Source organism: Marmota monax, unplaced genomic scaffold (genome assembly GCF_021218885.2).
Source record: "Marmota monax isolate L192 unplaced genomic scaffold, Marmota_monax_Labrador192_F-V1.1 WCK01_AAM20220418_F8-fsc00075, whole genome shotgun sequence".
Classification (NCBI taxonomy): domain Eukaryota; kingdom Metazoa; phylum Chordata; class Mammalia; order Rodentia; family Sciuridae; genus Marmota; species Marmota monax.
In genome coordinates, this window is record NW_026694772.1 from 8867458 (window position 1) to 8894996 (window position 27539).

Below are 27539 nucleotides of genomic sequence, written 5' to 3' on the forward strand. Positions count from 1 at the left end.
GGAGTCCAAAGCCAGTCATGCTCATAGCACGAATGTGCTGAAACTGCTATAATTCTTGGAAAATGATCACTTTGTACAGCTGAGACCTTCAGCCAGCAAACTTGAAGAAAATTAATATTCAAGGTTAAGAGCTCCCCACCCAGCTTTTATTCTTAGCAGGAAGTAGATTTTATCTAGGAAATGCTGTGTCACTACTGATCAATTCATAACCAACATTTACTGAGCACCTACCTTGTGCCATTCATTGTGCTACATGCTCTCAATCTCATCAATGCAACAATTCTGATTAAGTACTATTTTGTAGATCAATTTATTTCTAAATTAATCAATTAATTTCTATTTTGTAGATCAGAGTACTGAAGCATAGTGGGACAAAGTGATTTGCCCAAACACACTGCTGGTAGGCATCTGAGATTAAGACCTGAATATCAGTCTGCATATACTGCTTCTCATATTCCTAGAGACAAGAAGGGAGACTAACAATAGTGGTCTTCAGAATAAGAACTGTTTCAATGTAAATAAAAGCAGTACATATCAATCTGATGGTCCTGAAATGTTAAAATGTTAAAAGGTGTTAGATCATGTCATTTCCTGATTGTCTAACTGAACAAATTTAGACCAAACAAAACCATAATGGAGATATTTGCTATAAAGAACTGCTTTGGGGGCAATAGTATATTATGTTGAAGTGAAAAAAAGCATAGGTTCAAAAGCTCAATCTACCTGTATTAGAACCATGATTTTGCCTCCAAGTTTGCTTAGATAAGAAGTTTAAACCCTTTAAGTAAGCTTTAGTTTCTTCGTCCAAAAAATGCAAACATCTACTTCATATGGATGCTGTGAAAATTACAACTATACCTATCTACTATTGTGTCTGACAGAGAGTGCTACACAAACATAAGTTTGTTTGACCTCCTGGAAAGAATAAATTCTGGTTTCCTTTGGAAGAGGAGACCAAAATGTTATGTCAACAACTAGCTGATGGTTAGGACATAACCATCATTATTCAGGGTTTCTACTTTATCCTGCATAACACTGGGGAGGTTCCAGATGAGCTTTAAGCTCAAACTTCTACTGAATGAATGTAAGAAGATAAATTTTGGTTTGGGTCTCTATGATTACAGTTATTTATATTATCCTATATCAACCTTGCCTACTAAATTATAAGATAATTTGGAGAGAAGTGCTAGGAGTAAGCAGTCAAGGAAACAACTTGGAAATCAAGAAAAATTGCGTACACATTTACATTTTGTTCTTTGTATATTCTTCATCTAGAAGGGCTCCAACAACACTTGGACAAAGGACAATTGAACTAACACCTCACATATTTCCAGAAACCACCACTATTTCAAAAACCTTTAAGGTAGCAGTAGGGACAGCAGAAAAATACCATAAAATCACAGGATTCACAAAATTTGGCTAGCACATATAAATTTCTGTATTTGTCTCAGCTTCCCATTTACTTCTGAGCTCCTCAAAGGCGATGACTGTGCCTTGGCAATTTCCCAGTGCTTCTCTGTTTCTTTTTCATTCCAAATCCAGAACATTCAAGTAATGCTGACAGACTCCATAATGACTTGTTAACCTTTAGCATCTCGGATCTACCTCCTAAAGTGGTTCATAACTCTTGGGCTTGGGCAAAACCACTGGCTAGCATCTAATCCTAGACAATTAAATAGGAGAAAACAAAGAATTCCTCAAGCTCAAACAGTGCCCAGTAAGCATCCAATTTTTTTCTATTTTCCAATGTGTTTTAGCCATCATTTTCACAATTTTATTTCAGCCTCTTAGAAAACTGACCACAAACACCTTCAAAGTCTGTTAACATTCTTTTTCTCCCTTTCTCTTTTAGATAATTCTAAATGGAAAAGATAAAAATTGAACAAATTCATGAAGGAAATAGCTATACTTCAGGATGTGGGAACACTTGGCAAATGGTAACAATGCAATTGTTAGTTCTTTCCTCAAATTTTGTGCACACACTGCATCCAATCTATCACCTAACTGGTCAGCTATAAGGTAAGATGACCAGGGGGACAAAAACCTGACTCTACCACCCTATTATATGAGAACAATTTTCAACTGCTCAGAACTTCAGTTTCCTAATTTATAAAATGGACATGGCTGTCATGAGAATTAAATAATACCAGATTTTATACCAAGTGTTAGTAAATGCTAGTTCAATCTATTGAATATTTTCCAGTTGCCATATAGGAGTCATTTTAATTTCCTTCACAACTGAAGCCAACCTCAGGTCAGAGCAGCAGAAAGACTGAGGTATGTAGGCCAGAGATGAGATCTACCATGTGTAAAGAAGAAGTAGTACCACATCCAGGAAGGGAAGTTTCTAGAGAATAAGAGACACTGTGAAGCAAGCAACTTCCTCCCAGAAGGATTTACTATAAAGAAATACATTCATTTCAGCACAATATATGACAAGTATGGAATTGTAATGTAGCAATAACCACTTTTCTTTCTATTTAACTGCAGAATCAGGAGAGAAATTAATCTAACTTATACAAAATCCCCAGTCAGGTATCGAGAAATATCTGCTACCAAGCTTAAGAAATATTGTACTCTACTAGAACAGATTCAGGAAAAGTTCAGTCCAAGAAAAGGTTTAGACAGAAGCCTAAGAATGCTCTGGTCTATGAAAATGTTAACAGTTTTTGGAGAAAGATGTAAATTACAAATTTCAAAGAGCTCAACTGTTTTCTGGCCAACAACACATGGGAAAATATTTAACTGCATGATGTGGGAAAATGTTAGAGAGTTGATCATTTATTCCCAACAGTGAGACTATTATGTACTGACCGCCATGCATTAATAAGAGGGAAAGCAACACTGACATAACTGAAATGTTAAAGCAGAATTCTAGATCAAGTATAAGAATGAAAATAAAATCACAATTACTGGTAAAACCCTTAGGGAAATAATATACTACTATATTAGAACACAAAATATTCAATTAGAGGGAATATAAATATTGACCTGTGTAAATGTAATTGTTTACTATTATTTTATACCATTTGTATGGCAGAAGGTACATTCTCAGAGTTAAGATGAAACAATGACCAGCAGTAGGGCTCTCCTTGACAGATTTGAAGGACACTCACCATGGGTCATAATCAAACCTGGTTCTGCCAGGAAGGGAAATATGGAGTTAAACTAGCCCTCCTTGTCATAAAAGCCAAATAGGCTAACTGGAGAAACTTAAATGCTAGTTTGAATGTCAGTTTACATGAAAAAGGTGAAAAGCTTAGGAACACTAGGTAGCTTACCCATAATCCCTATAGCACATTTTTGATAATGTGCTAGTCAATGTGTTCACTGACTAATTTACCAGTATATACAAGGAATTCAGAAAATGATTAAAACCCCAAATTCCAGTTACTAAATGATCAAGGGCAATTTACACACAACAAAAATGAGGACAATAAACCTAAGCAGGAAAAAAAACTTCTAATTTCTATTATACAATTAAAATCATAAAACCTCATTTTGGTAGGGCTGTGGAGAAACTGGTACACTTATACTCTGCTGACAACTTTTTAAATTAAAGTTGTAAAATCTCTCAAAGCTGTACACATGAATTTCACCTTTATGTGTATCCACAATTCACTATTTTTTAGACTTTTACTATAATGTACTAATAAAATAATCTTTTAAAAATGTAAGAAAAAAACTGAATGCCATGGTACATGCCTCTAATCCCAGCAGCTCAGGAGGCTGAGGCAGGAGGATTGAGAATTCAAAGTCAGCCTCAGCAAAAGTGAAGCACTAAGCAACTCAGGGAGAACCTGTCTCTAAGTAAAATATTTTCAAAAGGGCCAGGGATTTGGCTCAGTGGTTAAGTGACCCTGGGTTCAATCCCTGGTAACAAAATAATGCAAAAAACCCACACCCACATTAAGAATATAGTACACCATGATCAAGTGGGTTTCATCCCAGGTACACATCCCAGGAATGGTTCAACATATGCAAATTAACAAATGTATTTCACCACATAGAATTAAGGTAAGGATGAGAATCAAATGATTATCTCAACAGATGCAGAGAAAGCATTTGACAAAGTACAACACTCATTCATGTTTAAAATACCGGAGAAACTACTGACAGAAGGAACTTACCTCAACTGTATAAAGGTTATACATGACAAACCCAAAGCCAACATCATAATGAATGAAGAAAAACTGAAATCATTTCCTTTAAAATCAGGAACAAAGGTGTCCACCCTCACTACTTCTATTTAATATAAGTCTTGAAACTCTAGCCAGAGCAATCAAGCAAGAGAAGGAAATCAAAGGGATACAGATAGGAAAGGAGGAAGTCAAATTATCTGTTTGCTGATGTCATAATTCTGTATGTAGAAGATCCAAGAATTCCAAAAGAAGACTTTTAGAGCTGATAAACAAATTCAGCAAAGTAACAGGTTGCAAAATCACCATACAAAAATCAATAGCTTTCATATACTCCAATAGCAAATCTGTTCAGAAAGAAACCAGGAAAACTATCTGATTCACAATAACCTGAAAAAAAAAAACACTTGGGAATAAATCTAAGCAAGGAGGAGAAAGATCTACAATGAACACTACAGAACACCAAAGAAAGAAATTGAAGAAGACACAAGAAGATGAAAAGGCCTCCCATGTTCTTCAATAGGCCGAATTAATATTGTCAAAACGGCCATACTAACAAAAAGTATTATATGCAATGCAATCCCCACCAGAATAGCAATAGTCTTCTTCACAGAATTAGAAAAAAAAAACAGTCGTAAAATTCATTTGAAAGATTAAAATACCCAGAATAGTCAAAGCATTACTGAATAGCCAAAGCAAGAAAAGCAATACTGAAGGTGTACAATATCTGATCTCATCTCATACTACAGAGATACAGTAACAAAAATAGTATGGATTGGCACCAAAACAGACATGAAGACCAATGGAATAAAACAGAAGACACAGAGACAAAACCACACAGATAACAGTTATTCGATACTCAACAAAGATGCCAAAAACATGTTGGAGAAAAAGTCTATTGAACAAATGGTACTGGGAAAGCTGGATAGCCATATGTAGAAGAATGAAACTAGATCCCTATCTCTCACCCTGCACAAAAGCCAACTCAAAGTGGATCAAAGACCTAGGAATTAGACCAGAAACTTTGCAACTGCTATAAGAAAACATAAACTTAACACTCCAACATATTGGCTCAGGCAGCAAGTTCCTTAACAAGACCCCTAAAGCTCTAGAAATAAAATCAAGAATCAATAAATGGGGCAGCATCAAATTAAAAAGCTTCTGCACCAGAAAAGAAACAAGAGCCCCAAAAATAATATATAAAAAAAAAACTTTGCCAGCTACTCCTCCTACAGGTGATTAATATCCAGAATGTACAAAGAACTCAAAAAACTCTATCCCCTCCACCCCCCCAAAACAATCCAATCAATAAATGGGCAAAAGAACTAAATAGACATTTCTCAAAAGAAATACAAATGGGCAACAACTCTGAAAAAAATTGTCAGCCTCTCTAGCAATCAAGGAAATGTAAATCAAAACTACACTGAGATTTCATCTCACTCCAGTCAGAATGGCAATTATCAAAAATACAAATAATAATAAATGCTGGTGAGGATGAGTGGAAAAAGGCACATTCATACATTGCCAATGGTGTAATAATTCCAATTAGTACAAAATCACTTTGGAATGCAGTATGAAGTCCTCAAAAGACTAGAAATGGAACAATCATACGACCCAGCTATCTTTCAGTATTTACCCAAAAGAATTAAAATCAGCATACTACAGGTATGCGGCCACATCAATGTTTATAGCAGCACGATTCACAATAGCCAAGTCATGGAATCAACCCAGATGCCTGATAGATGAATGGATTAAGAAAATGTGGGCTGGGGATGTGGCTCAAGCGGTAGCGCGCTCGCCTGGCATGCGCGGGGCCCTGGGTTTGATCCTCAGCACCACGTAAAAATAAAATAAAGATGTTGTGTCCACCAAAAACTAAAAAATAAATATTAAAAAATTTTAAAAAAGACAATGTGAGATATATATATATAATTTTACCCAGCCATAAAAAAGAATGAAATTATGGCATTTGCTGGTAAATGGATGAAACCGAAGAACATCAGCTAAGTTAAATAAGCCAGACTCAGAAAGCAAAGAATCAGGTTGAATATTTTCTCTCAATATGCAGAAGCTAGAGCAAAATAAGGAAAAAAGCCAGAGGGTGGGAGCCTCATGAAAATAGAAGGGAGATCAGTGGAATAGAGGAAGGGGATAGAGGGGGAGAGAGGAGGGATGGGAAAAAGCAGGAACTGATGAATGAAATTGACTACATTATTTTATGTACATATATAAAAAACAGCATAGTGAATTCCATCTTTATGTATATGTATAATGCACAAATAAAAAACAATAAATAGAAGAAGGACCCATAGAGTAGAAGAAGGGAACAGGGGGAGGGAGGAGGGAAAGGAAAGAGGAAGTACTAGGGACTGAAATGGAGCAAATTATATTCCATGAATATATGATTATGTCACAATGAAACCCTACAATTACATATAACCATAATACACTAATTTTAAAACAATTTTAAAAAAATCTTCCATATGGATTCATGTTGCCAATGTGCATTATACCTGATTTTCTGAATAATTTTTAAAAGCAAAAAAGTCTACTAATTGAAAAACAAACAACAAAAAATAGGCGGCCAGGCTTTTCATTTGACATTCTACTCTAGACAGATACTCCTTAAATAAAAGGATTTGCCCAACTCTGATATGGTATTATTACTAAAGTAGAATAACTGAATGTTTATAAATATAAAGAAAAAGAAAATGCAGTGATATTTTCTGATTCCATCCAGTAATAAAACCAAGTTTCCCCAAATCTTGCCAAGTTCTGATCAATTTCCCAAAAGCTTAATGGGAGGAAAACATCCAGACATCAATGATTCAGTAAGTCTGTTATCTCCCCTTCAAAAGCACACAAAACACAGTCAAGTCCTGCAAAGGCTTTGAAGTCAAGGCTACAATTTCAGATGCCTCAAAAATGCCCTAGAGACTGATACACCAGGTAATATGGAAACCCAGCCCTATTAGACCTTAAAGGTCCAAATGGCCAGTTCTTTGTTTAAATGTAAATACTAATCATGATATCATTAGCCAAATTAGATATCTTTACCCTAAGCAAAATTATTCTGTTCCATTTTAATTCTGAATAGTTGGCTCTGTCTCCAAACAGGTTCGTCTAATTTTTGGCAATGCCTCACAGTTGAAAAATTTCACTGCTTACAGAAAATGTGTGTTGGGTACACAGGTAAAGGTATAAAATAAATACGCTCAGAAACAGAACAAGATTGTGTTTCCTTTTCCTAATACAATCTTTTAAAAAACTTTTTCATCTTCTCAAGGAACAAAATCACTCTTCTTCCCAGAGGTAATTGGGCTTCAAGGAGAAAAATGACATTTAAAAAAATGGAGACTTTGGAAAGAGCTGTTATTTGGAACCAAAGTCAACTTTTCAGTGGGTATTAGAATCTTCCTTACTTTCAAAAGGGAAACAGAAGGTAGCTGGACCCTTATACTTCAAGAATATAAGAGCAGGGGACCTGACTGCTGCCTTCTAATAGCTAAAGGCACTGAGGTTCACAGAGCCAGTGTGAACAGGGTGGTTAAACAACCTGCTTTCCAGTGATTTTTATCTGGGAGATGTTATATTAAACATGGGGAAATTATGGAAGTTTAAGCTTATATAACAACTAAATGAAAATGACATGATGTTTAATGGCCTCTATATGGAGTAATTGCCATTTATGGAGTGTCCACTCTGTCTGTGCAGAACAAATGGAGCTGAGGAAGCTGAGAGAGGTTACAAAGAGGTGAGCACCCTCCCTCTGGAAAGAGATGATTTAGGATGAAATAAAAGGAGACAGGAGCAAATAGCTTTAATATAAGTGATGCTGTGCAGAAGTAACTAGGAAATAAAACAAGTGGGAAGTAAATCTGTATGGGGGGATAAAAGTATAAAAGTGGTTAATGAGAGAACCAGAAGTGGATAAAATGAGGCTGAAAGATGAAAAGCAAGTCCAAATGAAAATGTGAATCATTTCCTACCAAGTCATTCAACATACAAAAGGTTCTATCTTTAATTTATGCCACAAAAATCCAAGTTCTCTTTGTTTTGTTAAAAAACAAAACAAAAACAAAAAAACCTCCAGGGCCTCAGGTGTTCTAGACAAGTGCCCTACCACTATGCTACTACACACCTCCCACCCTTTATTTTTTATTTAGAGACAGTGTCTTGCTAAATTGCTGAGGCTGGTAGGGAGCTTAGGATCCTCCTGCCTCAGGCTCTGGAGTTGATGGGATTACAGGTGTGCCTCACCGCACTCAGGCTCCTTATATCACTAAGAAAACCCTCTCCAGATGTCCTGGGGATTCAACCCAGGGCCTCACACAGGCTAGGCAAGTGCTCTGCCACTGAGCTATATTCCATATTCCCAGTCAAGAGTACATTTAATTCATAGCAGTGACTTAAGGGAAAGACAAAACTCAAATTTATACAAATGTAAAAAGGAACCACCATAACATTAACTGCTATTTGAAGACAATGAATTGGTCCAAAAAGCTAGAGAGGTTTACAGAAGAAATAATGGAACAAGATTTGCAAAAGTGATATGAAAAATAAAAACAATAACTGCTTATTCTGAACATTAAAGTGTGATAATTCTATTGTTCTTCATAATAAATTAACATATATCATCTGAACCCACACTGTCCAATAGAAATAAAATGTGAGCCACATATAATATTTTAAATTTCTTAGTAGGTTGGGCTGGGGATGTGGCTCAAGCGGTAGCGCGCTCGCCTGGCATGCGTGCGGCCCGGGTACGATCCTCAGCACCACATACAAACAAAGATGTTGTGTCCGCCAAAAACTAAAAAATAAATATTAAAAAATTCTCTCTCTCTCTCTCTCTCTCTCTCTCTCTCTCTCTCTTCAAAAAAAATTTCTTAGTAGGCCACATTAACATAAAGGAAATAGATGAAATGTTTGTACTTTATTTACATGTTAAATAAGATATTCAAAATAGTTCCACTTGCAATCAACATAAAATATGTTGAGATATTTTACCATTTTTAAATTAATTATTTGATATCCAGTGTATATTTTACACTTATAACATTTCCATTTGGAAAGCTAAATTTCTATTAGAAATAACTGATATATATAATTAGCTTCCATAAAACTTAACAACTGATAAAGTAGATTCACATATAAAAGTTGTTCTAAACACTTAAAACTTAACTGAATTAATTATCAATTTTTTTTTCAGTGCTAAGGATGGAACCCAGGGCCTCTTGCATGCTAGACAAGTGCTACACCATTTAGCTATATCCCCAGCCCAAATACCAGTTTCAAATTTAACTTAAACCAATTCAGTTTCTCAGCTACCCTAGCCACATTTCAAGTACTCAAGAGGCTCATGGCTGGCAAGTTGTGACTATACCCAACAAAGAAAGTCCAAAGAAATGAAGTAATAATAAATAAAGCTAATAAATAATAAAGCTAACTGCTGGAGACAAAAATTCAAATCTATTTGTTAATAATGGTATATTATGATGTATATCATTATCTATATATTATATTATATCATTACATATTATTATATATGATACATAAATCTATTTGTAAATATGATAAAACAAAGACAATATAACATGGAGAAAATAAGATATTAAAAAGAGGGCTGGGTTGTGGCTCAGAGTTAGAGTGCTCGCCTAGCATGTGTGAGGGTTTGATCCTCAGCACCACATAAAAATAAAATAAAGATATTGTGTCCACCTATAACTAAAAAATAATTTTTTAAAAAAAATTTAAATAAAGATTTTAAAAACAAAAGGTAGGGGCTGGGGTAGAGTGCTTGCCTCACATGTGTGAGTCACTGGGTTCCATTCTCAGTACCACATATAAATAAATGAATAAAGGTCCATCATCAACTAAAAAATTTTTTTTACAAAAAACAAGGTAACTACAGATGCTTATCATTATAGATGGCAAACATGTCATATCATTAAGTATACATGCATTAAACTTACCACATAAAAGAAAAGAATTGACTCACAAATCTAAACCCAACTTTATAATACATTTATAAACATATTTAAACCAAAATAATTAAAACAGATTGAAAATAAAAGGATAGCAAAGCTGTACCAGGAAATAAACAAAATAAAGGGAACTAGATCTCAACATCAAATAAGGTAGATCCAGGCCCAAAAAGCATTCAATTAGTAAAAGGGCAGCACTCTCTAATGCTAAAGGTGCATCTCACAATGAGGACATGGCAGTCGATAAGCATCAAACACAATATTAATGGTCATAAAACAAAAACTATAAGAAATACATAGAGAGGGCTGGGGTTGTGGTTCAGTGGTAGAGTGTTTGCCTCGAATGTGTGAGGCACTGGGTTCAATCTTCAACATCACATAAAAATAAATAAATAAAATAAAGATATTGTGTCCATCTACAACTAAAATATATTTTTTTAGAAAAGAAAGAAATACATGGAGAAATGAAATCATATTGTTAGGAGACTTTGACTTCTCTTATGTTTGACACATGACAAATCATAAAAAGTAAAGGTATATCCGATGAGGTGGTGCACACCTGTAATCCCAGAGACTCAGGAGGCTGAGGCAGAAGGATTGCTAGTTCAAAGCTAGCCTCAGCAAAAGCAAGGTGCTAAGCAACTCAGTGAGACCCCATCTCTAAATAAAATACAAAAAATAGGGCTTGTAATGTGGCTTAGTGGTTGAGTGTCCCTGAGTTCAATCCCCAGTACCCTCTCCCCAAAAAGTAAAGGTATATAAAACCTAAACAACATAATTAATATGGTAGATTTAATAAAATAAATACTATAATCTGAGAAGAGAACATTATATTTTTGCTGCCCAAAGAACATTCACAGGAAATGACCATATGCAGGACTACAAAGTGAACATCAATAATTCACCAATTGTTTTCTGATAACAATGCAACCAAATTAAACAATTAAAATACAGAATTCACATCCACTGGAAATTTTAACACTCAAACAACCCTTATAGTTGACATAATAGATATCTGAAGATGCAGAAGAGTTGGGGGAAAATCATCAAATGCACACATTAGCTGCTAAAGCAGTGATCAGAGGAATAACTGTAACTTTAAGTACTGAAGTAAACAGAAAAGAAACTATCCATTGTTTTTAAAAAAGAACAAAATAAACCTGAGGCAATCAGAGGGAAACAATAAAGGCAAAGAAGATATTAATGAACTAGAAAACAACAGTCATAATAAAGCTAAGAAATAAATTCAATCAAATAAACTATCAGAAGACATTCATGAACTAGAAAACAACAGTCATAATAAAGCTAAGAAATAAATTCAATCAAATAAACTATCAACTAACCTCATCAAGAAGTGGGTAGGGAGAATAAGTACAAAATTATGAAACAAAGAGGAAATGCCCACAGGAAAATTTAAGGCTGTTAAAAAAAAAAACCTACTATCTCAGCTATCCACATTGACTTAGAACCTTCCATGACTATGATAATTTTCTAGAAGCAAAGTATCAAAACAGACTCTAGAAGGAACAAAAAACCTATACAGATCAATACCAGAGAATAGAGAAAGTTGTCAAAGAGCACACTGAGCTTAAAAGGTTTCATACAGATACTCTACCAAATCTTTAAAGAATATAATATTCAAATAAAAAAACATAACTCATAAATTGGTGTTAGTATAGAAAAAGAAAAAAAATATTTTTCTGAACTGAGTGTAGCTTTGATAAGGAAACCTAAAAGCCTGCACTTAAACACAATATCTACAGACAATGGATATCAATATAATGAACACAGGATGAATAGTTCATCAAACCACTCTACTTCTGTAAATGTTTACAACTTTATATAATAAAAAGGTAAAATATAGAAACACTTAAGGAGAAAAAAATTTCTAAAAAGAAAATGCCAGATACCATTTTTCACCTATCAAAAGTTTAACAACAATGTAATAAAAGTATTTAAAAAATAGGCACTCTCAGAAACTTCTAGTGAGAGGGTAAACGGACAACCTTTATGGAAAGCAAGTGGACAGTGTTTATCAAAATTATAAATGAACATCCCCATGTTTAGGTATTTGTCCTATATAAAACCCAGACATGCATGAAATTCCAATGTACATGATAATTCATTGTAGCACTGGTTGTCATAGCAAAGACTGGAAACAATCTACTAGCCATCAATAGGGAGTTGGCGAATTATACTACACCCATATATATAAGCAAGATCTCAGAAGCCATAAAAAAGAAAAAGGAAATTCTATTGGTGCATATGTGGAAATTTCTCTAATGTATTAAGTTTAAAATACAAGATTCAAAGGTATAAGCTGCCAAGCGTGGTGGCGCACACCTGTAATCCTAGTGGATTAGGAGGTGAGGCAGGAGGATTTCAGGTTTGAAGCCAGCCTTACTCAGCAACTCGGCAAGGCTGTAAGCAACCTAGTGAGACCCTGTCTCAAAACAAAAAATAAAAAGAGTTGGTGATGTGGCTCAGTGAGTAAGCACCTTGGTATTAAAAAAAAAGTATAAGCTACCATTTATGCGGAAAAAAAAAAAAGGTGGTTAGTGAACAGAAGCAGGAAGCAGGATTTTCTGCTTATGCCCTTTTACATTTTTTGAAATAGGAACCATGACTGAAATCACAGGTCAAAAAGAAGATTTCATTTGTAAAAATCCAATCCTTCAGAATATACTACTGTATTATCTTTTTAAACTAATTATCCATCTAAAACAATTGCTATTCTTGCTACACTTGCTGGGTGGCAGGCCGTATTTCCAAAAATGATTTTTGAGTTAAAGAAACTTTTATTATTTTAAAGGGCTTAGAAAAATACTGCACAAAGATGAAAGGGGGACTGTAGATTAGCAAGAAGAGCATCTAGTTAGTACTTTTTAAAGCTTTAGAATGACCTGAGGATTTTCTAAAAACACAATGCCTTGTACCCCACTCCCAGACCACTGACATCAGAAATTCCTGGTGTGAGGCCCTGCTCTAAAAACAAACAAACAACAACAACAACAACAAAAAAAAAACAACACTGATCTCAATGTTTTAAAACACTGCATCTCAACAAAGAACTACCCAGGCGACTCTTAGGTAGGTCTCCCAGCGGATATTTAGTAATGATGTGATGCATGTTTTGTTGTCAAAACTTGGGGTGGGAGGCATCTAGTAGGTAGAGGTGAGGAATGTGGCTAAACCTCTCACAATGCACAGGACAGTCCCCCACAACAATGAGTTTGCCTAGAACATCCAGAGTACTCAGGTTGTGAACCTCAGCTTTAAAATAAAATCACTCTAATTTACATGAATATCACTGAAATATGCACAGAACAGCATAATAAATGGAATAGAAGGATGCATACCAAATTACTAGTAGTGCTGTCTCTGGCAGGATATTAGTGGGGTTGATTAAAGGGGCCTTTGGTTTTACTCACAATTTTTATGACTTAAAAAAGACTAATATACAATAAATCTTAAAAGTTAGTTATACAAAACATTTAAATGACATAAAATCACTGCTTCTGAAGTAAACACCATTTTTCAGTCCACACTCTTAAACATAGGAAATAATCTCCTTATTTACTAATGTGCAATACATTAAAATAAGAAAGCTTTTTCAGTGGCCATAGAAACTACAATTTATTTGTTGATATGATTATAACAAATACTGTAAACAAAAATTCTGTGCACATCCTTTCTATGGTCCCTGTCTAGTTACTCTAGCCAAAGCTTATGCCCCATTTATCTATAAACTACTCAAGGAAAACGACATAAAATTCACAAACTAGAAACCTATGGACCAGTGCAATCCATCCACTTTGTTTACATCAAAGGTCTTTTAAAATATAAACCAAATGGGTGCCAATCAGCTGCCCTTTTTGGAGCCAGCCATAAACCAGGAGTTTGCCACAGTTCCCACCTGGCTGGTTTAATTCATTCACCTGTTGCTCCCCATCTGGTCCTATAAGCATTTGAGTTGGCCCTCTCCTGCAGTTTTCTTCAATCACACAGGGGGAGAAGACCTCTCATTACTCCTCTCCCTATCCTGACATCCATTCTGAATGCTTAATCTCCCCCAATCCCTTGTCAAAACAGAACTTCTATCAAGAGACAAAACTAAGAGAAAAGGAGAAGTAGAGATGGACTTTTTAATGACAACTCCCTTCTTTTAGTTGTCATGTCATTAAAGCTCAATGCCACCTGATTTGTCTCTGGGTGTTACAAACAAGGTTTGTAGTTTCTAGAAAATTTCATTACAATTATATATAGCACTTCTGTGAGTGTCCTTATATGGTAAAGACTTAAATTATTTTGCTTCTCTCAAGATCCTAGATGAGTGAATCCCTCTACCCCTTCAAAATAGGTCAGAAGACTTTAACAGGTAAATCAAAAGATTTTTGCAATTTTCTCTTAAAAAGCTCACCCCTTTTTCTTGAAATTTCAATCACATGGTTTTGGAGCTGAGCTTTAGAGATTATCTGATACAATCTACATGTTTTATTAATGAGGAAAATGGACCCCAGTGAGATTCAGTCACTTAGCTAAGGCCATACTCTTGAGTTAGTGGCAGAGCCAGAATTAAAATATTCATTCCCAGGGCTGGGGATATAGCTCAGTTGATAGAGTGCCTGCCTCACATGCACAAGGCCCTGGGTTCAATCCTCAGCACCACAAAAAAAAAAAAAAAAAAAAAATCATTTCCAGATACTGGCCCTATAGGTTTTCCACTATAACAGTATCCCCCATTGTGGTTTACCTACTCAAATAACATTCTTGCCAAAACACCTATTAACAGGGGTATATAGTAACTGCCACAGAAAATTCAGCCACACTTTTAAAGCTAGCACAAACTCTGAGGGTGGGAGGAATTGGGATTTAATTCCAGGTTCCTTTTATTGTGAACTAACATGTCCCAGTTTACCCAACCAAAAGGTTGATACCTTCAGAATAATCTTCTCTAAACCATAAATTAGAGATGGAAAGCATGCCTATTTATTAGCAACAGCAACTCTGAAGTCGGGACCTGCCTCCAATCTCTAAAATTCTACAAGTAACCTCAGATGGTAAAGTCCGACTATTGAAAAGCTTTGGGGGGTGAAGTTAAGATGCAAAGATCAACATCTCACTGAATTTTGACTTTCATCATGGGTCTGTGGCAAATAGGTTTCTAAAAATTTAATTTGTTCTCAAATTCAAACTATTCCTCCCTTCCTATCCCATCTTGTTTAAGTATAGACACCACATTTGGCACATTCCAGATGTTTCTGGAATGTTCTACCTACTCTGTACTTTAGTTTTTATGCCCTACACAATCCCTTGACATTTACATAAAATTCATTAAATGAACAGACACCCCATTATTTTCCCTTGTGTGCTTAGAACATCTTTGCTGCTTGATTTTATTTTCCTTTAGAGATGTCAAGCTCCATTCTGTTACCTGGCTGCACACTTTTGTTTTACTTTCAGGTGTTGCACAACTGCTTTTAGCTGCGTATGGAATGGCACCCTCTGGGGAAACATGATCCAGTTAACAGAAGGTGGTGGAATCTATTTCCTTCTCAGCTAGGCCTAAGGCAGGATGGGGACCCGGTCGTCTCTGCTCCCCCTTAATCCATGGAAGGCGCAAACCAGCGCAGTTGATGGGGGAAGGTGGATGAAACTACAAGGGAAAGGAGCTATGAAAGGTGCTGAAACCAAGGCCAGAGTTGTCATAGATCATGCTTTGACACTAGGAACCCACAAGTCGGCTCTTTCCCAGCATCAAGGAATTTACAGTCCAGGCCTTTGACTGCTCTAATATAACATGATGGAGACTACAGTTTGAGTCCTCCCGCTCTAGCTACACAGCAACTCCTCAGAGCAGAAAAAGAACAAAATGCCATTGCATAATTTATTCAACCTCAAGGTGTTTCTAAACAGCTCTTACCTACAACAAAATCTAAAATTAAAAACATTTAAAAGTCGCACACATTTCGTTCTTAAGTTTTATGAGCGGTAAGGTTTGTGTCACATAGATTTAAAGCTAATGGTGGCAGGTTTGGGGAGCCTCCCCCCCTTGGAATGAGAGTCCTTGGACGCGGTTTCTGTGTCTCGGGGTTGGCCCTCGCTGGTGTGAGGGTGCCAGGCCCTACCCCTCCATGCCCCGAAATCCGAGCCTGGAGGAGAGCTCATGGGCATCCCCTAGCCCCGCCCGCGGTTCCCACGGACTTTGCCCAAAGGCTGCGGAGACCCGGGAGGCTGGCCGGGATGGTGGCGCCCTCACATCCCGGGACCATGGGGGCCTGTGGCCCCGCACTCACCAAAGTCCAGGAACTGTTTGATGGAGAGCGGCGATGGCGAGAAGCGCGAGTAGCGCTCGATCTGCTTCGGCACCGGCTGCTTCAACAGCCACTGGAACAGCCGCATCCTCACCAGAGCAGCGCACAGACCAGCTGGGACTTCCTAACCGCCGCAAGGACGGGTACAGCTGAGCCGCGCAGATCCGGCAGGTTCGTCAGGGGCACACCTCGGCCTCTCAGCCTCGGAACCGCGGGTTGCAGCCGCCGCAGCAGCAGCAACAGCAGCTCACGGGCCGCAGACGGGCGCCCGCGGCTTCTCTAGGTCCCGCCCTCCTGGGCGGAGCCGGGCGCCGCACGTACACGACGCGCGAGGGGTGCGGGGGCGCGAGGGGCACGCGGCCGCACGCGCGCTCCCCTGATTGGCCGCCGCTACCGAACAAGCTCTTAAAAGCCTGAGTGAGGCACCCAAACCTCTTTCTCTAGCAGGTGGGATTCGACCTGGTCTGGCAAATGTCTCCGTTTCTGTCCCTGCCCCTGGCCAAGTCCTCCGAGGCCGAACTGTAGCCAAGGTGCTAGGGGACAAGGAGGACTTAGGGAGCTCACGCCCTAAACACGACTCAAGGCCTTTCTCAGCCCAAGGTGCCTCTTCCGGGAGGCCTTCCCAGGATGGAATGACTGTTGCACTTTACAGTACTTGTTGCATCTTTATATTTTGGTTTTCATGTTCTGTTTATCACTTAATTATAATGGCTGTTTCATGCCCTCCCGCACTATTATTACCTTTGAACAGAATTAAATGTAAGCTCACAGTTTCTGGTTCACGTCTTCGCCCCACCATTGGTCAGAATTAATCGTAATGTCACTGACTCCCTTGTTTCAAGGTCTCTGACGCCCCACCCCCACCCCAACACCTTGGGACAGGATTGTTAGGTCACTGACTCTTTCGTGGCCCTGCACCCCTCATTCCCACCTGGGCCAACATCTTTAGATGACACGATAGGTCACTGCTTCTGTTTCATGCCCCCCCACTACCATCATTAGATGTAATGCATTGTAAGGTCACTAACAGTTTCATGCCTTCCTGCCCCCCACTCCCAACCCCACTGGACAGAATTAATTGTAGTCACTGGTTCTGTTTCATGCCCCCTGCCACCACTAGTACTGTTGGAAAACACCAAATGTAAGGTCACTTACACTTTCTTTCATACCCTCTTACCACCTTAGGACACTGACTTGTTTTTGTTTTATCACCACCATATACTACCATTTTTGGACAGGAGCTTATGCTTACACCGTGTTGGATATTGTTTGATAAGAGTGAACTTGAGTGGCTGGGGTTATGGCTCAGTGGTAAAGCGCTCGACTAGCACGTGTGAGGCACTGGGTTTGATCCTCAGCACCACATAAAAATAAATTAAAAAAATAAAGGCATTGTGCTCATCTACGACTAAAAAAATTTTTAGGAAAAAAGAGTTGAACTTGAACTCACAGCTCTGTATATGAAATCATTATTTGCTAATATGAATGCATGAAATATTGCTTGCTTAAACCATTTCCACCAAAACTTAGTTTAATTTTTGGTAATGTGAAGCATCAACTAAAGTGAAAGGTAGAATGTTCATTAAAGAAAGATAAAATGCAACTAGAAACCACTCCTTTGGTCTGATTGGGCTGGTTTTCTCACAGAGTAAGATTTTCAGAGCTGGGGTTGTGGCTCAGTGGTAGAGCATTTGCCTAGCACATGTGAGACCCTGGGTTCAATTCTCAGCATCACATAAAAAATAAATGAATAAAACTATGAAAAAAGTTACCTCATTTAAAAAGGAAGATTATTAGTGTATAGCTGTTTAGCTTTTGTGACTTCATTGGGTGTTTATGCACCTAATTCTTTGCTTCATAATATAATTGCATCTTACTCCCTTTAAGAAAAGTTACACACTGAAAGACATCCAAGGGTCTTCCCACATTTCTAGATTCTCATGTACAACTTGGTCATCTTGGTGGTGGTATGTGTACTACTACTCTGTCTCTTCCATTCACAACAAAGCCTAAAAAACATACTAACAATCTTTTCACCTGGCAATTTTATCAGCACAGGTAAGCACTCCAGTCGGTGTGCATGGGCAGACAAAAAGATGGCCATGGCCTGTGGTTCTTCTAGTGATTGTCTCAGGTGCTACCTGCAGGTGGAATGTAATTGGTAGTAGTTATGGTAGTAAGCAGGGAGAAGTTGGATATTGATGGATAAGAAGGTTTTCCCAGGGCTGGGGTTGTGGGTCAGTGGTAGAGCGCTTGCCTAGCACATGGGAGGCCCTGGGTTCAATCCTCATACTACATAAAAATAGATAAGTAAATAAACAAAACAAAAATATTGTGTCCAACTAAAACTAGAGATAAAGTATCTAAAAAAAAAAGTCTCCCAAACCTAAGACGTTGCTTGCAAATAAATCACTTGTTTTATGTCTTCCTTTTCCATTGCACAATGCTTCTTTAAATCTATTCTGTTGATTCAGTTATCTGAACCTTCATGTGCCTAACTGTATTTTTGCTTTTCCAGAAGGTGGCAAAGTCCTACAAGTTGGAAACAATATAAAGAACCTGGTAGAATGGAAACTTTGGGGCCAGGGCTCAAATGGCCCAGTCTGAAGCTTAGTTCTATAGCTGTGTGATCTTAGACAAGTCACTTAGCCATTCTGTGTCCCAGTTCTTTTTAAATTTTTTTTAGTTTTAGATGGACACAGTACCTTTATTTTATTTATTTATTTTTATTTTGTACTGAGGAATGAACCCAGTGCCTCACACATGCTAGGCAAGCACTTTGCCACTGAGCTACAACCTCAACCCCTGTGTCCCACTTCTTTTAATGTAAGATACAGATATCTCATTTTTCTCCCTGGCATTCAAATGAAATAAATCACATCTAATGTAAACATAAGGTGTACTACCACTTTTGTACAGAAATACATTTTTACCTAATAGTTTCATGATAACTGGCAAAGTCCAGAAGCTAAAGAAGTGGTTTGATTTCAGTGTTGATTGTAGTTATAAAAAAAGGTCTCTTGAGAGAAATACATCTTGAACTTTTCCCATTTCCTTGGTATGCACTAAGGTCTCCACTCCCAGTGGCTCCTGAAGTGAAATTCCTAGACCAGCAAATGGTAGCATCACCTGGGAACTTTTTATAAGTGCAAACTCTTGAACTCCACCGCAGCACTACTGAATCAGACACTCTGGAGTGGGGCACAGAAATCTGTGTTTTAAGCAAGTTTGATGGTCTTAAGAAATGAGCACAAATTCTTTAATACTCCTCCCCTTAAATGATGGAGCTTAATTCACTTCCCTTGAGGGTGGGCTAGACTCACTTCTAACATATAGAATATGGCCAGAAGTGATGGCTTCTCACTTCAGATGTTAAGTTATAAAACAACTGGAGTCCCACAAAATACCTGACTAGTACTCTACAAAACTCTCAAAATCATTAAAAATAAGGAAAGTCCAAGACACTGTCACACCAAGAGGACTCTAATGAGATATAACTAAATATAATGTGTTATCTGGAATGGGATTCTGGAACAGAAAAGGGGATATTGGGTTAAAACTAAGGCACTCTGAATAAAGTATAGACTTTGGACTAAATTTGTTTAATAATTATGTATTGATATTGGTTCATAAGCCAGCTGCAGTAGGGTACATCTGTGATCCTTGCCACTCAGGACACTGAGGCAGGAGGATCTCAAGTTCCAAGTCAGCCTCAGAAATTTAGAGATCTCCTATCTCAAAAATAAAAGGGCTGGTAGACTTAGAAAGTCAAGCATTGAATGATTTTTCTCATATGCAGAAGCTAGAGAGAAAAAAGGGAATAAAAAATTGAATCATGAAAATGGAAGGGAGATCAATAAAGTAGAAGGAGGAGATGAAGAGGGAGGGTTAAGGGGAGAGAAAGAGGAAGAATTGAGGAATGAAGTTGACCAATTTATGCTGTGTGCATGTATGAATATATCACAATTCATTCCAATTTTATATATAACTATAATGTACCGAATAAAAAATGTATGAGTAAATAGGAAAGCCAATAGAGTAAAGGAAGGGGATGGGGGAGGGAGGAAGGGAAGGGGGAAGTACTGGGGATTGAAATAAAAAAAACTGTGTTATATGCATTTATGTAAATATCAAAATGAACCCCACTATTATGTATAACTTTAATCCACTAATAAAAAAAACTTAAAAATTAAGATAAGAAGGACTTAGGATATAGCTTAATGGTAGAGTGCTTATTTACTATGCACAAAGCCCTGGGTTCAATCCCTAGAACATATATATATATCATACTAATGCTCCTTGCCTTCTCTCCTGCCCACCCCAGCCCCTTCTCTCTCTTGTCCTGTTATTAGAAGCTTGGAAGCTACCTGCAGCTATCTGTCATGCTATGGGGCAAACCTGTGGAAAGCTTGGAAACAGATCCTTCCCCTGTGGAGCCTTGAGATGATATGGCTCTGGCCAGCACCTTGGTTAATACCTAATTTGAACCTCAGGAGAGATCTTGAGTCAGAACCACTTAACTAAGGAAGTCCTGGACTTTTGACCTCCCAGAAATCCTCACGGTTTGTTTAATACATGTTTATTACTTTTCGCTGCCAAGTTTGGAGATAATTTGTTATGCCACAATAGTTAACTAATATACAAGACCTCCAGGTGATTCTGATGCATACTCAGGTGTGAGAAATACTTTCCTACCCTGTGCAGATCTCTGTTCCTTCTAGCAAATATCTCAGTTCTCAGCATAATCACTTAAACATTAAAGGAGGTTATCCCTGAATGGAAAGGTCTACTCATTCCCCCTGCTATCTGGTTTTCTAATTTTCTGTATCTGGTACTCTGATTCTCTGATTCTTCCTACCATATCCCTCCAAATTCCTTTTTACAATTTGATTAATTCCTATATTCCCCACTAGACTTAACCAGTGTCCAGCATAAGTGCCAGTTGCCATGTGGGTTCACACCAAATATTTATGAAACAGAAAAAAAAAATACAAAACCTACCCCAAACCACATTCTTTCTCTACTGCTCTATGTGAGGAAATGAAGGCAATGGTAGTTTTCTGAGCAAACAAGCAATAATGATCACTGTGTTAAATCATAATTAGTACAGACAAAACCCAAAGTTTAGAATGGAACCAATGAGAAAAAACAACCCATGATTATTTCATCATTAATCAGTAATTGGTGGATCTTGTTACAAAAATCTTCCATCGTCACTTGTCAGGGCTATGAGAGACTTTTTGCCATGTCTTTTCCTCCTTTTTCCCTTGTCACATTCATCTAACATTTTTGAGCAACTGTTGTGTACTCTGTGAATATACTGATTTTTGCCTCTTCACAGTAAATATGAGAGATAAATATTATCCTCAATTTACAGGTGAGTGAAATAAGACATAGAAGTCTTAAAATAATTTAAACTTGTCCAGTTTGTAAATGAAAGCCTAAATTTGAATTCAGGTCTCCTCACAATTCTATGGTCTTTTATAATCAGCCTGACATTAAAAAAAAAAAAAAAAAAACAGACCTTATTTTTAAAGGCACATTTAAGTTCACTTCAAATCGAATGGAAAGTATAAGGAGTTCTTACATACTCCCTCCCCACACATAGTCTCCCACATCATCAGTGTTGTACATTTATTACAATTAATGAACCTTCATTAATTGTGACAAATTGTTATCAAAATCCATAGTTTACATTTGGGTTCACTCTTGGTTTTGTACATTCTGTAGATATTGTATGGCATACAAGGTACAAAATGACTTGTATCCACCATTACAGTATCCTACAGAATAGTTTCACTTCCCTAAATATCCTCTGTGCTCTGACTATTCCAATACCCCTGCCCCACTGACCCTTGGCAACCACTGATCTTTTTACTGTCTCTGTACTTTTGCCTTTTATAGAATGTCATATAGCTGGAATCATATGGTATATAGCCTTTTCAGATTGGTTTCTTTCACTTAGAAATATTCATTAAAGTTTTCTCCATGTCTTTCCATGGCTTGCATGTTAGTTAGCTTTTTGTCACTGTCACCAAAATACCTGACCAGAACAACTTAGAGGGGGGAAAGTTTATTTGAGGTTCACAGTTTCAGAGGTTCAGTCCATGGTCAGCTGACTCTACTGCTGTGGGCTTGAAGTGAAGCAGAACATCATATCATGGTGGACATGCACAGGAAAGTAGCTCAGGCCATGATAACCAGGAAGGACGTGAGTGGAGCAGGAGGAAAAGCAGGAAGAGCCAGGAACAAAATATAATCTCCCAGGGCACACCCCCAGTGACCTCTTTCCTCTAGCCAGGTCCCACCTGCCTACAGTTACCACCCAGTAGTCCATTCAAATTATTAATTGATCAAATGGATTCATCCAATGATGAAGTTATAGCTTTCATTATCCAATTCAATGTTTTCACCTCTAAACATTCCTGCACTGTCACATGAGCTTTTCAGGGGAACATCTCATATCCAAACCATAAAATTCTATCACTGGCCCCCAAAACCTCATGTCCATCTCACAGTGCAAAATACATTGCTCAAAGGTTCAAGTCTAAAGATTCCTCTGAGTTTTAAGGCAAACTCTTAACCATGAGCCCTGGTTAAAAAAAAAAAAATCAGGTTAAATGTTTCCAGTATGCAATGGCACAGAGTAAACATTCCCATTCCAAAAGGGAGGAATAGGGGCCTAGTCAGAAAGGATGGGACCAAAACAAGATTGAAATTCAGGGGCAAAAAGTCCTATAGCTCCACGTCTGGAATTCATGTCACATGGTGGCAAAATGTGATCTCCGAAGGGTTTGGGCAGACCCACCCCTCCAGTCTTGTCAGTTGCAGCCCACATGGCCTTTCTCTTAGGTTGGCTCTGCTCACTTTCTGCAGCTTTCTTCAGCAGATAGTCCATATTCCTGGCATCTCTTAATTCCAGGAGTCTCTACTGCAGGTTCATCTTTGTTATCACAGCTTCACGCATCACTCTCTCAGGGCTATCCACAGGCTGCCTGACCCTGCTACACTCTGCCTGGCCTCCCAGGCCTTCTTTTGAAATCTTGGTGGAAGCCTTCATTACCCCTTAACTCCGACATCATGCACTCCTGCAAAACCAGTACCACATAGATAGGCCAAGATCTGCCACCAGGACCCTCTTGGACCATGACTGTAGTGGCCTCTGAGTGCCTGGGTAACTGAGTGTGGTGAATAGAATACTGGAGAAGTAGCTTTCTCAGCTGCCTGGTGCTGGTGTTTTATTGTGAAGCAATGTCTTTACACCCTTAAGCCTGACATGGGTGAGGTCTTGCTGATTCCTGAGATGCCCTCAAAGTATCTTTTCTATTGTCTCTGTGAAAAGTACTTAGCATCTCTTTTACCAGTAATCTCTTCAGCAACCACATCTTCCTTGGCCTTAATTTTACATGTGCTTCTCTGGTCAAACTGCAATTTTAAAAATCTTTCTTCTTTGCTTTCACCTCCTGATTATCAAAGTAAGCCTGGCCAAAAGCTGCCAGCAATATCCATGCCACTCTCTGAGTGTTATGATGCCTTGACATTTCCTCCACCAGGTTAATTAGTACATCACCTTTAAATTCAGCTAACACAAAGTCTCAGGACATGGGCAACATGTAGACAAGTTCTTTGCCAAAATATAACACATGTGACCTCTGGTCCAATTTCCAATAGAGTGCTCATTCATATCTAAAATCTCATGAGCACAGTTTTTACTGTCACTGTCCACATTCCTCTTGGCATTCTGGTCTTCTGAGCCCCCGCCAGAATTACCCACTAAGTTCTGCTTACAACCTTCTAAGCTTTCTCCAACTTGCATCTCCAAACTTTTGATTACTTCCTGCAAACCAGTTCCATCAAATGGATTGACCACTGATGAGGTTACAGCTTTCATAATCCGTTCTTTTCATCACTGAACATTTCTGCATTGTCTAACACATGAGCTCTTTGGGGGACATTTTAAAATCCAAATCATAATGGCTTGAAACCTCATTTCTTTTTAGGGTCAAATGATATTTCATAGTGTGCATGTACCACAGTTTATTTATCTGTTAACCTACACGGACATCTTGATTGCTTCCAAGTTCCACCAGCCTCCCTATTGATTTTAAGAAGAGGAAGTGAGATTATGAAAATGAGTGAACTAGGGAAGCAAGGATACCTAATAAAATTTTACTAGTGAAGCTAGTTAACTAGTAAACATCTTTGATCAAATGTGTGTATGATCTAAAGCAGTAACTCCTTTCTTCTAAGTGTTCAGCTTCTGGTTTTTTTTTTTTTTCCAACAAACTATTTCAGGTGGCCCAAACCCTCCTGAAGTCCATTTATCCAGGTCCTTTTGCTTCTAATAGGAAGAATTTTCACCCTTAGTGGTCTTCCTCTTTTCTTTAAAGAGATCAGAAAAGACTTTAAGTATAGGGATGATGTGACAGGATACTCTGAGAAATAAAATATGTATTTGTTTTTGCTATCCTTGGATGTGCAAAAGAAAGAAGTAGCTTATTTCAGCAACCTAAAAGACAGCAGAAACTTTGGTTCTGAGCTTTGGGCTCCTCTGACTTGCAGTTTTGTTAGCTGTTTTTGTATGGCAGGGTTTTTTGGCTTCAAGGATGAAAACAGAATTTGGAAGATACAGGAGATCTATTGGTAATCTCTACAAAATTTATTGTCCTCATTTTTGTAACTGATCCCACTTTTATTCACTTCTCCATAGAGTGTATTTGTGCTTTTCAGGGTGGGAGGAATAGCCCACTTTGATTGCAGTAATGATATATATAGATATAGATATATCAACCTAAAATTGAATGAGCTTAATTCTGATTTCTGACCATGGATCTTGGTCCAAGGATGGACACATGATCCAATTTAGCCCAAGGGGAAGGGACTTTCCATGGGACTTTTGTGAAAGAATCTTTCTTGGTATTCTAAGAAAACCTCTGAAAGTGCCTTTCTCAATCTCTCTTCTTCTTTCTCTTAACCTCCTCCTCATTTCTGAGTGCATACAAAGAAGCATGTAGTACCAGTTGGTATCTATTTTGTGACCAGGGTAAAGCTGACTTTGTAGGAAGTAGAGCAGAAATGAAAAGAAAATGGGCCCTTAATGACATTGTCAGACTACTAAATCAAACCAACCCTGAAGCCTTCTCTAAATTTCCAGTTATATAGACCAGCATATCTCCTTTATGGTTTGGCCAGCTTGAGTATACTTATATTATTTAAAGTAAAAAACATCCAAACTTTCACACCAAGCATTCTCCAGATATCTTGTACAGGGCCAAGCCCCCCAGTAATGCCTGCTATTGGGTATCTTTGCCAGCCATGCACATGTGAATTCAAATCCAGATTTAATTTGATTTTAAAAAGTAAACTAATGCTTCTTGTGCTCAAGTGTTATGAAACAAAATCGTGTCCTATAGTATCCAGAAGGAAGAAAATAGTAATGGAATTGGTTAAGTAAACCATGGCACATACACTCAGTGAACCATTATACTGTGACTAAAGATTCATTGTATGGAGTCCATATGAGAACATGGAAATGAAAACATTTTAAGTGGGGAGAAAGCAAGATACTAAATTATGTATTAAATTTTAGCTCACTATGAAGAGATCAGAAAACATTTTTAAGAAAAAAGTGTGGAGCAAAATACCAACAACATAAGAATCACTAAAGAATGCTTTGAGTGATATCATGGTTAGAGTTGACATTGAGGAAGTCCTAGAGTCCTTAGGTTGGAATGTGTTCTAAAAGTATGGCCACCAATGACCTTATTCAGTTCTTCTTGACTCAAAAAGATGAAGGTTAATTATTCAAAGACTGTCAGAATCCACTGCTCTCTTGTTTTTATCCAAAACTTAATCTTATCAGGTTCTATAATATTTGCTTAGCACCATAATTAACTGAACAGGAACCATTATTTACAGTGAACATAAAATGCCACCAATTTTCTAGAAAATTTGGCTTTTATCACATCTGCAAGTCTGGTAAAGTCTTCATCCATCCAAGCTGTTTTCTAAGGTGCGGCCTCTCTCCCCATCCCCAACCATCCTGACCACTGACATTGAAATCAGCATGGATCAATTTCCATCTTAATATAATTTCCATCAGAGAAGGTTGTGTGGCTACCAATAGGGCCTTATCCCCAGGCCACTAAAGTTTTGTTGTCAGTCCCAACTCTTCATTCTACCCAGCCCTCCATTTACCCTAATTTTATGTTGGTTCAAAAGCTTTAAGGAAAAAAATAGCTATTCCTCACAAGGAATTTGGGAGTTTCTGCTCTAGCATAACCCATCCCTTGTGTTACCTGATGCATGGAACAACCATAAATTAGTGATATTAAAGGAACAAGACTGGAACTGAATACCACCCACAGTTTGTAATGTGCCATAAAATAGAATAAAATAGAAAAGACTGGATTTCAAAATCTAAAGAGATTCAACCTCATTATAAGTGCTAGAACTGCACTACCCAATTTAGTACCACTAGCCACATGTTGCTATTGAGTCCTTTAAACACGGCTGGTCCTAATAGAGATGTGTTATACATGTAAAATTCACACTAATTTCAAAGATTTCACATGAAAAACAATGTAAACTATGTTAATAATTTTATATTGACTACATGTTGAAATGATAACCTTTTGTATATGTTAGTTTAATAAAGTAGGTTTTAAAAGTTGATTTCATTTGCTTCTTTTACCCTTTTTTAAGTGTGGCTTCTAGAAAATGTAAAATCATATCTGTGGATTGCATTTTGGGATCATATTAGAAATCTACTTGACATTGCTGTAGTAGATATTCTATAGAGTGTCCCTTATTCTTCTTTTATATGGGAAAATAGCTAACACTTGGGCTTCTTTGTGCCAGGGCTATGTTAGCTACAATTACATTTTTTAATCCTCATGTTAATCCTATCAGTAAATTCAACACTGGATGATTGTTCAGTGTGTTATTCAGTTGCCAAGCCTTTTCTCTCTGCTATGATTTAAAGACATACACATGCAGAAGAGGTGATTCCAAACAAAAAATAAATCAGAGGAGATATGCTCTCTAAAATTAAAATTGCTTTGCACAGAAGAGCCTCATTGAAAAAATATAACTACACC

At 37.6% G+C, this 27539-nt stretch overlaps 1 protein-coding gene across 1 annotated transcript in view; it reads right to left on the reverse strand.

Moving 5' to 3' along the window:
• Window positions 1–16729, reverse strand: part of Pdk3 (pyruvate dehydrogenase kinase 3) — a 70576-nt gene extending 53847 nt beyond the window's left edge. Inside the window, exon 1 of the mRNA XM_046425315.2 lies at window positions 16423–16729. Within this exon, the coding sequence (XP_046281271.1) occupies window positions 16423–16528 (106 nt within the window). The 5' untranslated portion in view covers window positions 16529–16729. The remainder of the gene's footprint in view (window positions 1–16422) is intronic.
• Between the last annotated feature and the right edge of the window lie 10810 nt (window positions 16730–27539).